Source organism: Enoplosus armatus, chromosome 12 (genome assembly GCF_043641665.1).
Source record: "Enoplosus armatus isolate fEnoArm2 chromosome 12, fEnoArm2.hap1, whole genome shotgun sequence".
Lineage (NCBI taxonomy): Eukaryota > Metazoa > Chordata > Actinopteri > Centrarchiformes > Enoplosidae > Enoplosus > Enoplosus armatus.
Genome location: NC_092191.1, coordinates 13176939 through 13191925, shown reverse-complemented (window position 1 = coordinate 13191925; position 14987 = coordinate 13176939). Strand labels below are relative to the sequence as shown.

Sequence of the window (14987 nt, the reverse complement as noted above, 5' to 3'; positions counted from 1 at the left end):
GTGGCCCAGTGAGACGCTTCATGTATGCGATTGAACTCAGTGCTCTGTATCAGCCTTATGCACATTAATACATTTATTGATCCAATTCTGACATCTAAAAACAATTCTATACTTCTTGGCCATACATTGTGGGCCTGTAAGGATTGTTTTTCATCACTTCAATTCGAAAGTTGTGCAATAATACAAACAATGTAAAATGGATCTACTGTACAGCCTGACATACATACCTTTTCTGTGGCATTGTTTTTAAAGGCACAGCTATTGTCTGGGAAGCCCCAGCTGAAGAAGCAGCCCAACAGAGGCGACAAGAGGAGACGGTTTCTCTCCAGGACCATAACCTCCTTTTCCAGACACAGTATCTGACCTACCGGGCCTCTCGGCAGCTCTGCAGAGAGGTTTACAGTGTTACTGAGAGTGGGGCACCATCAGCAAGAAGTTGTGGAAGAAAGAGGGTGTCTTTTTTTGTTTTTTAGTTAAACCATATGCACCCATAAAAAAAGTTATGGTGTAAAAAATAGTGACCTCATTCTGCCTTTTGTGTACCTGAATAAACTTCCCTGGCAAAATAAAGTTAATGGCTCTTCGAAAACATCACATTAAAGAGTTAGGTAGCTCAGTAAACTTGTAAAGAATTTCATTAAATTGACCATAGAAGACTGGGCAATTAAAACTGCTATTCCCAGGTTACAACAAGCTGAGGCTCTGTCCTAGGGGGACACCTGCATGCTGGACAGCACAAGTTTTACAGCATGTGTGTATGTGTGTGTGTCTGAGAGTGAGGCAGTGAGAGAGGCTGTAATTGTGCCTGTAATTGACCTATTCATGCAGGGACAGGCAGAAATCATTACATCCTATCACCAGTTCTGCTTCTAAAATCCCCAGAAAGAAGTAGTGTCTGCATTAGTCTTAGCATTCCTCCTCCTATTCATCTCTATCTGCTTATTGATCAGATCAGACACTCTAAGATTTAATATGAAATGTAATTTGCAGGAATCTCTCCCTGAGCATTCGCAGATTCATCTCCTCTCCCTCAGTGGGCCTGTAGGGATATTCAGATTATTAAGTAGGGCTCAGTGGAAGAGTCATCTCCATATTGTAGCTCTAACAGATAGCTCCTTCCACCCTTCCATAGTGTAAATTAATCTATGGACATTCTCGCTCCGTTTCAATGATTCCCTTGAGACCTGGGAACATCTTGTATATAATAATTGACATCAAACGGTGTGAAATAAAATAAAGGAGGAACAATAAAAAATAGTGCCAAACGCAAATAACTAGAATTGATTGAATTTTGTTTACTCAGCAGAAAATAGCTATGTTAATTCAGTTGTTTATTAGGCTGTATTATCATTTGCTTTAATGTTATACCTTTGTTTAAAGGAATAGACCTTTTGACTGAGAGTACGCTAAATATGAAGCTACAGCCAGCAGTCGATTAGCTTAGCTTAGCAAAAAGACTGGAAGAAGTGGGAAACAGCTAGCATGGCTCTGTCCAAAGGTAACTTAACCCAAAATGTTGAACAATCCTTTTAAGATAGCTTATTTACTGACTGAGCTCCTCTTTTATTGTCTAGTTGTACCTCTGAATGGCTGCGCAGTGGTCTTCAATTTATCCAATTTGAAGAAAAATGGAGTTGGATGGGGTGGTGATGATCCTTCTTTCTTAGAGCCACTGCGAGGTGGATGTGGCTTGGTGAAGAGCTATGGGAAAGAAACAGATGATTCAGAAAGGAGGATTAGTTTCAAGAAAGTAATGTACTTTTTACACTTCCCCCACTTAGCTTATTCTTTTTACCTGTTTGGGAACCTGGCCAAAGTTGCTTACGTATCCCAAGATTGTGCTCTTGATGATGGGGTCCTTAGCATCCTGCCGGCCTCTCTGAGCATAGAAGTAAGGGTGGAACGAGTTGACACTTTCTACAGCAGCAGGGCCTTGTTGCCGGTACCCAAAAATCAGGTCGATCCACAGGTGGAGGTGGGAACTCACGTAGTCACTTTCCAAGGCCTGAGGCAAACAGTGCAGAGATTGTTGCACAAACTAAGACCACCGAGTAAAGTAACATTACAAAACTACTACACATGCACTGTGCAGTCTTAAAATACAGCGGTGTGCAGTGCTCATTGTTATTACAGTGGGACCAAAACCATCAGTCAAACTGTTAATATGAGAGTTTAGAAACACAGGAAACTTCTATGAGAATGCACAACCAATCAAATTATTCAGGTACTGTATGATTTCTTTCAAAAGTAAATTTAGAAGTCTCGAACAGCAGGCAGCTGCACAGCTGTGTTATGAGCGTATCTACATGTTTGAATTAAAGAATGATTTGGGTGGAGTTAGCCAGAGATTGGTTTTGAAGAGTTAATAAGGAAAAGTGGGCATTATGACCAGAATGTGTATCCTTGCTCCCAATCTTAATAAACCCATCCTGGAATATCAGAAACTGAAAAAAAAACATCATAACAAGGATATATTGTCCTGAGTTAATTTGTCTATGAAAGAAAAAAAACAATGTTCTAAAGTCACTAATTTTATGAGAATGGTGGGCAATATGAGTAGTTCAGTAGATTACAGAGTGATAACCATCTTAGATGCCCCAGGAATGGAAAAAGGGAGGGTCACACTGAAGAAATCAGACCAACAGAGAAAAAAAGAACAGAGATATACAATAACCCCACACAGGGAAAGAGAAGAAAGAGCTGAGAAAAGAGAGAGAATATTCAGCTCTTAATCAGCTGGCAGAAATAATGGCATTATGAAAAAGAGTCTTGTGCCTGCCCTAAAGAGTGTTAAATAGGCTTGTTGTTCTTCAATGTCTGTCATCTAAACTTCAGATACAGGCCTTTTCATGCTCTTTCTTGATGAGAAAGACAACTGGTCATTATATTTGAACAGAGGTCAGTACTAAATGAATTAAACTGAACCAAACTCAATGAGACAAGATGGCCTTTAGAGAATACAACGAATAAGACAGTGGCTGTTGTGAATAAGATCTGTCTCTTACACTGAATGAAGACAAACAGACTGACTGAAACCAACACTATTACAGTGGATACTTGTTTTAGATACTAAAACAGTGCATCTTCTGTGTACATACATCAGCTAGTATTGACAAACATTATTAGGTCTTATGGGAGAAGTCCCTGTATGTAGCAGACCAGACTGGCCAATTGTAGCAGACGTGCCTGGTGAGGTCGGGGGTCACTGACCTCTCGATGGACTCTAATGAACTCCTGGGGGTCATCTTTGGCCCATGGAGGCAGCTCCACATCTCCCAGAGCGGTACCATCCTCCATACAGCCTATAGAGATTTGGATATACAGTACACACAGCATCATCACCGTGTGTCATCCTTTAAAGATACCCTGTGGAGTTTTTTGCCACTGGTGGCACTATGGAGCAATGCTTTGATGAGTGGTTCCCCGTTTTGTTTGTATGTCATTTGTGTGCTCAACTAGCTATATATATTTATATATATATGTATTTGTGACAGGCCTCAGACAGGGTAGGGAAGTCAGAAAGTTGGTTTTGTTGGTTTGAGTCTTTTCATTTGATTTTTGACACTAAGAAAAATATAGAATAATGATAGTCTAATCCTTTAAGCACATAACTAACAAAGGCGTTTGTACACAGAACTTAATACTTTCAGTCACTGATTTAGATACACAGAGGATGATTTTTGTGTCTGACCCAGCTGGATGTGGTTGGAGTTAAGCAGGAAGTCAGGCAGGTAGAAGAACTCTGGGATCAGTTCTCGAACATCCCCCATGTTGTCTCTGGAGGCCGACTCCCACTCCTTCTTTACACTGTGAAACATCCGCTCTGGGATATCAAACCCTCCCTGTGGGGAGAAGAGGCACAGCACTGTCAGACCCCCGGCACACTGTTGAACCAAACTTTGCAACAGGCATATTAATAAAGTAGTCTGATTCAGTGTAGTGAACCATATTTTATGTTCTTCATCATATTAAGCAGGAAATATTTGCTACTATTTGAAGGAAGCTTTTCATCTTTCTGTAAAATTCCATAATCTATGATGGAAATCTCATGAGAGAGAATGTAATTTAGAGTAAAACAATTACCTCAATGAATGAAAATAGCATATATACATGTAAACTCGGTTAGAGATGTAAATCCAGTTACGGATATTACTACACACCCATTATGCGCTTCAGAAGACAAAAAGGCACTGTAATTCACCAGACTAACATCTTTATTGCTTTATTCTGACTATCAAATATGCATGCCTTTTCATTATAATCAATTGGATGCTGTATTGTAAATTGGTAACATCTGTGGCTATTTGCATTGGCTTCTTTTAGATGCTTTCTGTAATTATTTGCATATATATTGAAATCTCCCTATAATCTGCTTTCATACCAAAAACAGCATTGGAACAGGATCTGGAGTGCTCAAAATAGCTCATATTAGAGTCATATTATTAGCAAGATTATGTTTGAAAATACAAAATGACAAAGTGATGAATGTCAATGGGAATCTGGAGGACTGGGAAGGGCCTGAGGGTTACTGGAAACAGACTGATAATAAAATGAACTTTCTTCCATTTCTTCAGAAAAGACAAAACCTGCAGTGATCAGCAGTGATTACACTCAGAATTTGACCTGCATTATACCTTTATACATTACATACTATACATTTACGGCAACATGTGTTTGTGTGCAGATAGTCATGCGTTTGAGAGCCAAGACTTCTGCAGAGCTTTAATCTATAAGATGAGCCAAAAAGACACAGTTAGTGGCACTGAAAATCTCGTGCTGTAGCTGTCAGGTTTAGATTTTCGTTGAGTTGTCAACAAACACTTAAATGTTTGCTGTGATATAGTCACATTAAAGGTATACAGTGGACAGGAATGTAGTATGTTCGTATAATACTTTTGCAAGATAGATGTATTTAAATGTTGAGGCACAAACCAATAAAGTGAGAACACTGAAAATGATTCCTTTTTCTATTCTATGCTATTGTGAACTAAATAAGTTTTTTTATGTGGAAATGGGTCAGTAAGCCAATGATTCGGGCTCATTTTTTTCCCCGACCTCCCCACTGTGTGCACTGAGCCACAGAATTATATCCAATACCAGCTTCTCCATTTTAAGGACATAAAAATGACCAACCATGATTTGAGAGTCTACATGTATTGCATTGCACTTCCTGGTGTCCAAGGCCTTACCTGCAGTGTCTGGAAGGTGTGTGAAAACGGCTCCATCCTGACAAGGAAGGAGGCCACAATGATGGCCGAGGAGTAGTGGGTGCAGTAGTGGCATCGTGCTGACAAATCTCCTACAGAGTAAAAGTGCATTGAATAAAAAGTACAGTGACAAGCAAAACAAAAGAATGAAAAATAAAGAGCTGAACTAATATCTTCACCCTCAGTGTTCTCTACTTCTTCATATCTCTGGATGAACATCTGTCTCCTTTTCTCTGTCTGAGCTCCCATTGGCTTAGAGAAGTCACGGAAAGTTGCAGGATTTGACAGATCGAGCGTCTATGAAGGACAGACATTAATCAAACCCGTAAGACTTTAATTACCCAACAAAGAGAAATGAATGTTCAAGACAAAGATGTCACTATGTGTGATCTTACCTCTGACTGGTAGTCAGCTAGGACCCACGGGAAGACTGGGTACTGCATCAGGTCATTGTATGTCCTCCCAGCGATGGTGTTCAGATGCATCAAATACTCAAAGTTACTTATTTCCCCTTTCTGGAGGACAGACAAGAGTAATATGAAGCAGGTAACCACCTCTCAAAACAGGAATGTTATAAAGTTATAAACAAAAGTGGAACTGGGTTTCTATTAATGATATATCTATTCAACATTTTGTCAGTCTCTACTGATGTCAAAGGAGTAACTAAGAAGGGAACCTGTAAACACAAACAAAATGGATGAAGGGCCATGTTTATTGCATTACCTGCCATTTAACCAGGGCTATCTTCTCAACCACAGGAGTCTTCCTAAAGCACAATAATAAAACAAATACCTTGAATTAACTAGCATCAGAGGCTGATCACTGAGCAGTGCCTACCAACACAAAGTTTTTTGCTTGCTTTGTTGCCTGGCAACCTGTGTCCAAATGCACCACAGCAGAGTTCTGAAGCAGCAGAGTGGAGGTGAGTGAGTGTTTCACTCAGAAATCGTGTGTACACAGATGTAGGAGCAGTTATGGGATTGAGGTGAGCTACAGTGTATAGTACAAACAGTGAGTAAAGATGTGGAGGATGTAGCACACGGTACCACCTGCAGGATGTGAGGAAATATACTTTAAGTAACACTGTAAGTTGTCTGACATCAGCAAAGTGAGCTATTCGAAAGACAAAGTAATATTTTCCTTGTGCAGTGATTTTTTTGCCAAGCAGAGGTTAATGATTACTGGTCAGACAGAAACAACATCTTTTTCTCAAACTTCTGTAACAGAACGGTTGACTGATTTACAAGAAAAATGAATAAGATTTCCTGCTTCATAGCTAAGACAAACAATCTTCTCCAGCCGTTTTTTCATTTAGTTGGCTTAGTTAACGTTAGGTGTTTGTTCAAAGAGTGTTGTAAGGTGAGCCTTCATTCACTCAAATAGAGAGGCGCATACTTAGAAGTCGCTCTTCAACAATCTGCTGAGTATGAAAACAGGTCAATCAAAATACCTTGTTTCCAATTAATTCACCAGCACGTGTGTTTGGCTAAACAAAACATCTATACTACATGACAATGTTGCTGAACATTTCATCAGTATTTCACTCATGGAACATCTATCTAAACTTGTTTAATCTAAATTAGGAAAGCATTAAACTGCTCCTGAAATTTCTTTTCCCCCTGTGGCCAGTAACATGGCAATAAAGTCTTGGCGCCAAGCACCCCAGTTGCTAAGTAACGCTATTAAACAAGAGGAACCTTGACTTTCCCTGTTTGGTGTAGGGAGGCTAGAGAAATGCTGATATACACAAACGGTGCATTCCTGATCTTTGCTCTTGACTTCACCGCCACATTTTGTGAGATTGCTGTGCTATGACATTGTGACTACAGTAGTGGAGTTTTTTTGGTACATAGGTGAGACGCTTCGAGCTGAATGGCCGGTTAACAGGAGCCAAAGCTGTTGGTATGTTTCTAAAACCGAAGACAATCTCATCACTTGATTAACGTCAACTCAGAAAAAAAGAAGATAAAATATGGTGAGTACACATCTTCATTTATGTTGGAAATCTAGATAGAAGTTTTTAACAAGAATAGTGAAGGATACCAACTGAGAAATTAAATAAGGATGCAAACAGTAAAAAGGTTTAGAGAGCAAGGGGCTACTTCCAATTGTGTATCCAATTTCTAACACCAATAGCTCCTCCCCTCATCCAATAACTCCTGACCAAATTATTTTGTAAAACTACACTAAATCAATCATTGCATTTGGCCCAGTATGTGTTATCTAATTGCAGGCAATAATTTCATGCAATAGTTTTCTATAGGAGGTTATAATGGGAACAAGCACCAGTGGATAACCTCTCTCATCCTGAGGATGATGAATGAGGCGAGAGAGGGCCTTGGGGTGTAACACAGACACAAACAGACACACACCTTGCTCTTTTAGACAGGGAGGGGAGAAGAGCGAAGCCCTCATCACACAACCAACACTCCCCAACTATCATTTATCAAAGTCCTGATTTGACTCTTTCTGCACGTGCACACGTACTATAATACAGTACATCCATGTCTGTCCACACACTTGCATGTGGATATCCCATATGCCCCCCCCCCCCCCCCCACACACACACACACACACCGTCCTTGCCTGAATAGAGCCAAACAGCTCAATCAGTTGAATGGTGAGGGAGCATCAGCACTCATTTGTTTTTGCTGTATTACCCAGTGTCGCCTCTCTCCTATTGTTCCCCTGCATTAGCCTTAATTAGAGAGTTGTGCTCTTAAATACCCCCATGGGCAACACTAGGTGAACACGCACTAGTGCAGACATAACACTGCGACACACACACACACACACACACACACACACACACACACACCGCTCAAGCTCTCATACCTCACAGAGCATGCTTTCCCTACTGCCCCGGGGCATACATAAGCCCTTGTATCTGAATAAATCACATCAGCCTTACACACACATACTTACACGTAAACATACACATAACACATTTATTTGCTATAGTACTGTGTGGTGGCGGCGATAGATTATTGTAAATCAGCCTCTTGGGGGCAACTATCACGAAAGTGAGGCTGAGCTTAAATTTTAAACTGAACTGTTCAGTGATTCTCTGTGTGTTGCAGTACCATGCCCAAAGGGAAGGGAGCCAAAGGGACAAAGGTGACCGTCAAGATTGCCAAAAAGGCGATACGGATGACCCCAGATGGACGGCGCAGACTCACCCTTAGCAACATGGGTATAACCATCTTCCCAAAGTGTCTCCTCAAACTGTCCAACGTGGACGAGTTGGACCTCAGCCGCAACCTGATACAGAAACTCCCAGATAACATCGGGAACTTCTCGTCACTCAGATGGCTGGATCTACACAGCAACAAGCTGGAGTCGGTGCCCGAGTCCATCGGCAACCTGGTGGGACTTACCCACCTCAACCTCTCTAACAACTGCCTAACCTCTTCAGGTTTACCCTCCACATTGGGTTTTCTCACCAGCCTAAAGAGTCTCAATCTGGGGATGAACCAGCTGGACACCCTGCCTCCCACTATGGTGGCTCTAGACAGCCTCCAAGAGTTAGGCCTGTTTGATAACCTCTTCATAAACCTGCCAGAGTTTGTGAAAGTCCTACGAAACCTGACTAAGGTGAACATGAAACGTAATCCTCTATCGTATGTTCAGGGGGATGGTGAGGGGACGCTGATGGAAAAATCAGAACCAGAGGAAGATGTGTACTTGGTCCATGAGAGCAGCCTGTGTAGGACATGCCTTAAGAGATGTAAAGAGCGGAGGGAAAGGCTCACGAGAGGAGATGGAGGTGGAGGAGGAGGCAGAGGTGGAGGAGGAGATTACATGTTTGAGGATAAAAGGATAAGGACTTATCAAGGACTGATGGTGCCAAACTCAGTGGCTACAGTCAATCAAGACGTGTGGAGAATAAGAAAGGTGGAACACAAGCCAATCAAATGACTAAACGACTGCTGACGTCATCTTAACAAACTGTGGAACAAAAGGAATGAATGTCACTTTTAGGTATCCCTAACAATATTTGCATAATATCTTACTATATGTCATAAAACTACTGTTTGATGTATTTTCCATTTCAATTGATGAAATAAAAAGAGTGATTACAGGCAACTGTCTCGAAATATTGCTGTTAGAATATTGCTGTGGACACTTACCTGGCATTAGCAATGACCTCAGCAACCCCTCTGCCTTTTAATGCTGACACTACTGTGCACAACCTGCAGGGAGAAAGCGAGAGAAAGAATAAGCACCAGATTCAGAATGCTGAAAATTAAAAGTTTCGACCAGTCTATATAAATGCAATATACCTTTTATATGCAGAGACATGGTCTCTATTCAGGAATACCAGGAAGGCTGAATGTCCATTTTTCATGAAGACCTCGATAGCATTGTCCTGATAGTAACAGAGGGGCAAAGTGGCTCTTTAGTAACTCAAGACACAATGATATTTGTGTCTAGTAGATATTTTTATCCCTCAGATCCCTTTTAAACCTCGACGAAACATGCATGTTGATTTATTCTCTGATCCACATGCAGGAACAACCAATGGGAAACAAGGTTTCTCAGATTTGTTGTGCATCTTATTTAGCATCTCATCTGAATGTATTCCAACTAAATCCTGTGTCGACACAATCTGAATATAAGATGCATGTTAATTCAAGGCATCTGTTGGAGCATTTGGATGTCTGACCTCTAAAAGGAAACGCATGAAGCGCGCCTCCTTGATGTCCTCATAGAGCCAGCGTCTGCAGCGGGCTGATTTCAGCTCTTTACTCAGCATGGTGGAAATAAAGGAATCTCTCACACTGGCAGAGAAAGAAAGGGACACGGAAGTGAAAAGATGACTGATTGAGACAACTGAGAAGCTGATGTATGCTCATTACATGTTTAGCTGTGACGGCACATGACTGTACCTGCTTGGGTGGTGTTTCCTGCAACAAACATCTCCAGCAGGACTGAGAGTGAATCCCTCACACAAGAGCAGGCTCTCCTTCCCGAACAGCAGCACCCCCTCTATCACTCTGAGGCCGCTCACCATCACTACACACATCTTAGCCGTTACCTACAGAGAGGAGAGAGAAAGAGACGCATTAAGCCCCATGTGAGAGGCGCAATACACATCAGCACATTTCTCTCACGGGACATGACATGGCAGCATCACAGGCACTTCAGGCTTTACTTGATTGATCATTTTAATCACATATTTTAATCATTATTAAAAAGACACAGTTGAACACTTCATTATCAGAGCTGATTGATGGGGAGGAGAAGGCCCGGCCCCTTTTTCAGCTGTGCGACTGTGTGTTTCATCCAGCGCCAAAGTGGACCCACATGCTGCTTTCAGGGCTGGTTGCAGCTAATGCTAACTGCATTGTGATAATGTGTGGCTAATTCTATTGTCTCCCCTCATTTCACAGTGAGTGTGTGCACCTGGCTGTCTCCCTGTGTTGGCCCCTCTGCCGGCCCTCTGGGACACAGTGCCCAAAAAACCATATGGGGCCCCCAACATACCCGCAGGCCCCTCACAATTTATACTAATCAAATCAGACTCCCTACCCCCAAACACAGAGTCACAACTTGGTAGAGGAGGACGCCCTGCCTGCCTGGGCATTATTAAGAGAATTAATCACTGCCACACACACAATAGGAAAACTGCTAAGTGATCAGAACCTCTTGTCGGATTGCACACATAGAGACACGCTATGATGGATAACATCACTTGTCATGTGAAAGCGTTTAAGAGGAGTCAAGGTGAGCGAGTCTCAGCTACATGGCACAGAAATCTTCCATTGAGCTATATCATGGTCAGATTTTATGGCAGTTTCCATCAGTGAACACAAAGTGGCATCAGGCCTACTCTCTCTAACAATGACCAGAAAAAAAAACTAGTTAAATTTATTGTTATCAAAGATTAACTACGTAACAATAAACTTGTTTCCTTATCTCCTTACTGTGCTCTGGACAGATATGCGTTATCAGTCTGTGGGTGATTTAGCTGATGATGGGAAGAAGGAGAGAAAAGGAGGACTTTTATTGACTGAGAGCCTAATGTCAGACCATTGATTTCTCCCCACACACATTACTGTCATAATCACACTATTGGCGCTGGCAAGCTAATTATGAGTGGGTCTCCCTTTGTGTGTTACTGTGTGTGTGTGTGTGTTAGTCCGTGTGTGTGTGTGCATTTTTCAGAGCTAATGACTGTGTTCATTTGACAGGAAGCTCAGCAGGACTCACACTGAACCACTGCAAGACAACAGGACACACTTGCACACATCACACACTTACTAAGCGGATGTAAGACAGCTTGCATCACCTCCTACTGTTTTTATTAATACTTCTGTCAGAAACATTAAAAGCCGCGGCTGGTTGCCGGAGCGATGAGAGTCCCTGTCAACATGTGCCTTCGTTTCTAACTCACTGGAAGAATGAGAAGCGCTGAGCTGGGCCTCGACATTAAAACATTACACTAATGAGGAAAGATGAAATTCTGATAGCAGCGCTGGGCTATTGGAATCCCTTAGTCTACATCAGATAATTATGATGGTGAATATTAGCAGGGCGAGGAGTTGTGCTTGTGTTTAGGCATGTTGTTTTTAGCTAGCACACCCTCCTGTGGTACAGTACCTCTTCTACAGGGTGGAGCTCCTGCAGGATGATGCGTATGTCGGGGCAGTCTTGTGTGTGGGAGCAGGGTTCAGGGGTGAAGGGGTCAGGTGGACCCTCAGTGACAGGTGTCTCATTGAGAACAGGGAAGAAGGTCAGTCGGTCACAATTCTGTCCTCCCTCCTCTTCATCCTCTTTTGCCTCTGCTCCAACTTCACACAGGATCTTTGGCTCTGTTACAAAGGAAACACATTATCCAACACCCACATTCTGGTGCAAGTAAAATTTAAAAAATCAACCGGCAACACATTTGTTTACCTGTGTCACCTTCTGTTCTATGTTTGTTCTCCTCAGACATGCCATTCCTTAAACCCAGACACAGTGTGCCTTGCACCTGTTGTAACAACATATGGCACTGTTAAAGGTTGGACTGCGTACTAGTTGAACACTAAATATGGTCTGCTCCACAGATCCAGCTCTAAACTGAAAGGCTATACCCGTTTGGATCGTCTCAGAGCCTTTCTGCGGATGCGTGATCTGGTCCGGTTGGGTCCTTCAGCGGCATCTTGCACCCAGTCTCGGCTCAGCAGCACCCCTGGGCCAGGGCCAAACACAGCTCTCTCCCTGAGCAGCTCGGCCTCCACATGCAGCCACTTGGAGTTCACTCGCTCCCACTCACTGGCTCGTAACTGGGACGCAGAAACGGGCCCGTGATAGAGGGAATACATGTGACAGAGAGGAACATCATTACAGATCTAATTTTGTCTTTTTAATGACATTTATTTCAGTATATTCATGGTAACATTTCTGTCAACCTGTAAATGGTTTGTCCTCATATTCTCAAACATGCCGTGGCCTCTCTGACGATGTGACTCCATGTAGGACAGAAACTCCTACAAAAGAAACGAGAGTAACCTGATGGGTGCAAATGAAAAGAGCGGGCAGCCCAATCGCTCTTCCTCTAGCTCATATTGTACACACACGACACACATCATGTTCACAGAGATTGTATATTCATAATGGTATTGTTGTTTCCTCATGCAATTACAATACATTCATACAATTACATCTGTTCTAAATTGCATTCACTGGGCAAAATAAGCTAGTGGCTACAGTCTTACAATAACCCTGTCTGGAAATGTAATCATTTGTTGGTGTGATCTAATTAACATAAACATTAATATCACTGAGCCACGCCACAGTCAAGGGCAAGGTAAGTGTGTGTGCGCCTTTATTGTGTGTCTGTGTGTGAGTGAGTGTGTATTTGTCGATTAAAAGAGAAAAGAAAAGAAAAAATGGAAAAACCCAAAACAGAGCCGTGTTGACACTGCAGGATGCTCATGTTCAGCAGACACACTGGGATCATATTCTGACTGTTAACTGCTTCATTAAGCCCATCATCACAGCAGTGCTCGCTGAGAGACTAGTGAAACAACATGTGTCCATCCTCACAGCTGACCCAGGAAAGCCATTTAATTGACTGAATGAACATGCAGTAACTCTTTATTTCGAGTCTTATTTACAGATGCTAATTCTGTGTTTTGTGGTATAACCCCATGAATGCAATAACTGATTTCAAGTACAATAAAAAACAACTACTTCTCTAATACAAGAAATTGCAAAAATTTAACATGATTTCAGAATAAACCCATGCGTAAAAGTTGACAACAAACTTTGACAAACCCTCTGGAGAATGAAAACTGTTTCTCTAAATGACTGACTGCCTATCCAAATGAGAAGTTGTGCAGAGAAAGAAATAAAGGAGTAATTTGAGGGGAGATTATAGAAATATTACAGACAAAAAAGAGAGTAATAATGAAGTTTGCAAACTAGAGCCGTGTTGTGACAGATAAACAGCAAGTCGGCGTCATCATCTCCTAATTTCATTCCTTCATTTGGACAAACATAAGTAATATATAGCATTAATTACCCTATTTAGCAGATAGGAACCTCATTGGCTTTTTAAATGCTGCATTAAATACATAACTCATCTCTTCCCTCTGCAATTAACATCAGAACATCACACTCATTTCCATTTTAATGACTTCCCAACAATACGCCACCTTTGATGATAAGGCAACATAATGTCAACTTCATTCTGGGCTGGCAGTGAATGTGTAATGAACTTAACGTGATCATTAGTGCTGTTAATTATCTTTCTAATATGAGGACACAGATATGATTATGGAAACTGCATTCGCTGATGAAATAAATCTCTAGAAGAATTGCACTGAAGCTTGACTGAGGACACAGTCTCAGTCTCTGCACTCTCATTCATTACCTACAGTAGGCTTTAAAACTCTGCTTTTTGTTCAATAAAAGTAGATATCTGAGACTCGGAGACTATGCTCAGTGTAGAAATACATTACTATCCAATGACTGAAAAGAGACTCCCCACAAGCTCATGACTTGCCAACCAAAGGTCATAAGTTGATGATCCAGAAATGAATTAATTACTCACTTGATTCTTCATGAGGATGAATGGAAAATGAGCAGACTGGCTGACCACTACTGATGATTTGAATATCATTTTTTGAACACTCGCTGCATGCTGCAGCGAAGTGGTGCAACACACAGCAGCTTCTTCCCTGCCGCTCAGATGGAAAAACAATTCATCACCCTCTCTGATAGCCTGTCAAAGACTGATATGATAAAGAATAACATCAAATGAATAATGTTTTCATCAGATTGGTACCACTATAATTGCCAACCCGATTTCTGTCTGCAAGAGACGCGCACAAACAAGAACACACACACACTTTGTGGGGGTGAGACAGACACACAGACGCGGTAATTTCATGCCTGTGTGCCTGAGTAATATGTCCCCGCTCCCTGCTCCAGATGGCTCGACGTCTTAAGCGTTGTGGGGGAACTAATGATGTGGGCCACGTGTTTCGGGGGTAAAAACAACAATAAACGCGTCTTTAACCTTCAGCAGCAAACAGTGTGTTGTAGTGAGTGTTCCCATGGATAGGCCTAACAGATATCAATTACTATGCCCACTCAGGGGCAATCAGCTGTGATAATCCAAATCCATTTAAAGAAATAATCAAACACCCCCACAGGGCTGGATGGCCCACAGCACAAACACAGCAGTGACTTTGGGATGAGTGTTTGGGCACAGCACTCTGGGATGCCGGGGCACCTGGGAAAAGGTAACGACCCCACACTCCTCAAAGGGGACAACAATCACAAGTA

At 41.9% G+C, this 14987-nt stretch overlaps 2 protein-coding genes across 2 annotated transcripts in view; one reads left to right on the top strand and one right to left on the bottom strand.

Moving 5' to 3' along the window:
- The window catches only part of wdfy4 (WDFY family member 4), a 37313-nt gene that overhangs the window by 3321 nt on the left and 19005 nt on the right, over positions 1–14987 (bottom strand). The window contains exons 42-58 of the mRNA XM_070915560.1: positions 12605–12682; positions 12287–12478; positions 12108–12183; positions 11811–12022; positions 10097–10245; positions 9874–9988; positions 9491–9576; positions 9338–9400; positions 5931–5973; positions 5603–5722; positions 5387–5504; positions 5190–5299; positions 3692–3842; positions 3211–3302; positions 1796–2005; positions 1581–1701; positions 228–385 (exon numbers count right to left, since the gene is read on the bottom strand). Of these exons, the coding sequence (XP_070771661.1) occupies positions 228–385; positions 1581–1701; positions 1796–2005; positions 3211–3302; positions 3692–3842; positions 5190–5299; positions 5387–5504; positions 5603–5722; positions 5931–5973; positions 9338–9400; positions 9491–9576; positions 9874–9988; positions 10097–10245; positions 11811–12022; positions 12108–12183; positions 12287–12478; positions 12605–12682 (2094 nt within the window). The remainder of the gene's footprint in view (positions 1–227; positions 386–1580; positions 1702–1795; positions 2006–3210; positions 3303–3691; positions 3843–5189; positions 5300–5386; positions 5505–5602; positions 5723–5930; positions 5974–9337; positions 9401–9490; positions 9577–9873; positions 9989–10096; positions 10246–11810; positions 12023–12107; positions 12184–12286; positions 12479–12604; positions 12683–14987) is intronic.
- lrrc18a (leucine rich repeat containing 18a) lies at positions 8292–9125 on the top strand. The gene has a single exon (XM_070915561.1). The coding sequence runs from the start codon at positions 8292–8294 to the stop codon at positions 9123–9125; it is 834 nt and encodes a 277-aa protein (XP_070771662.1).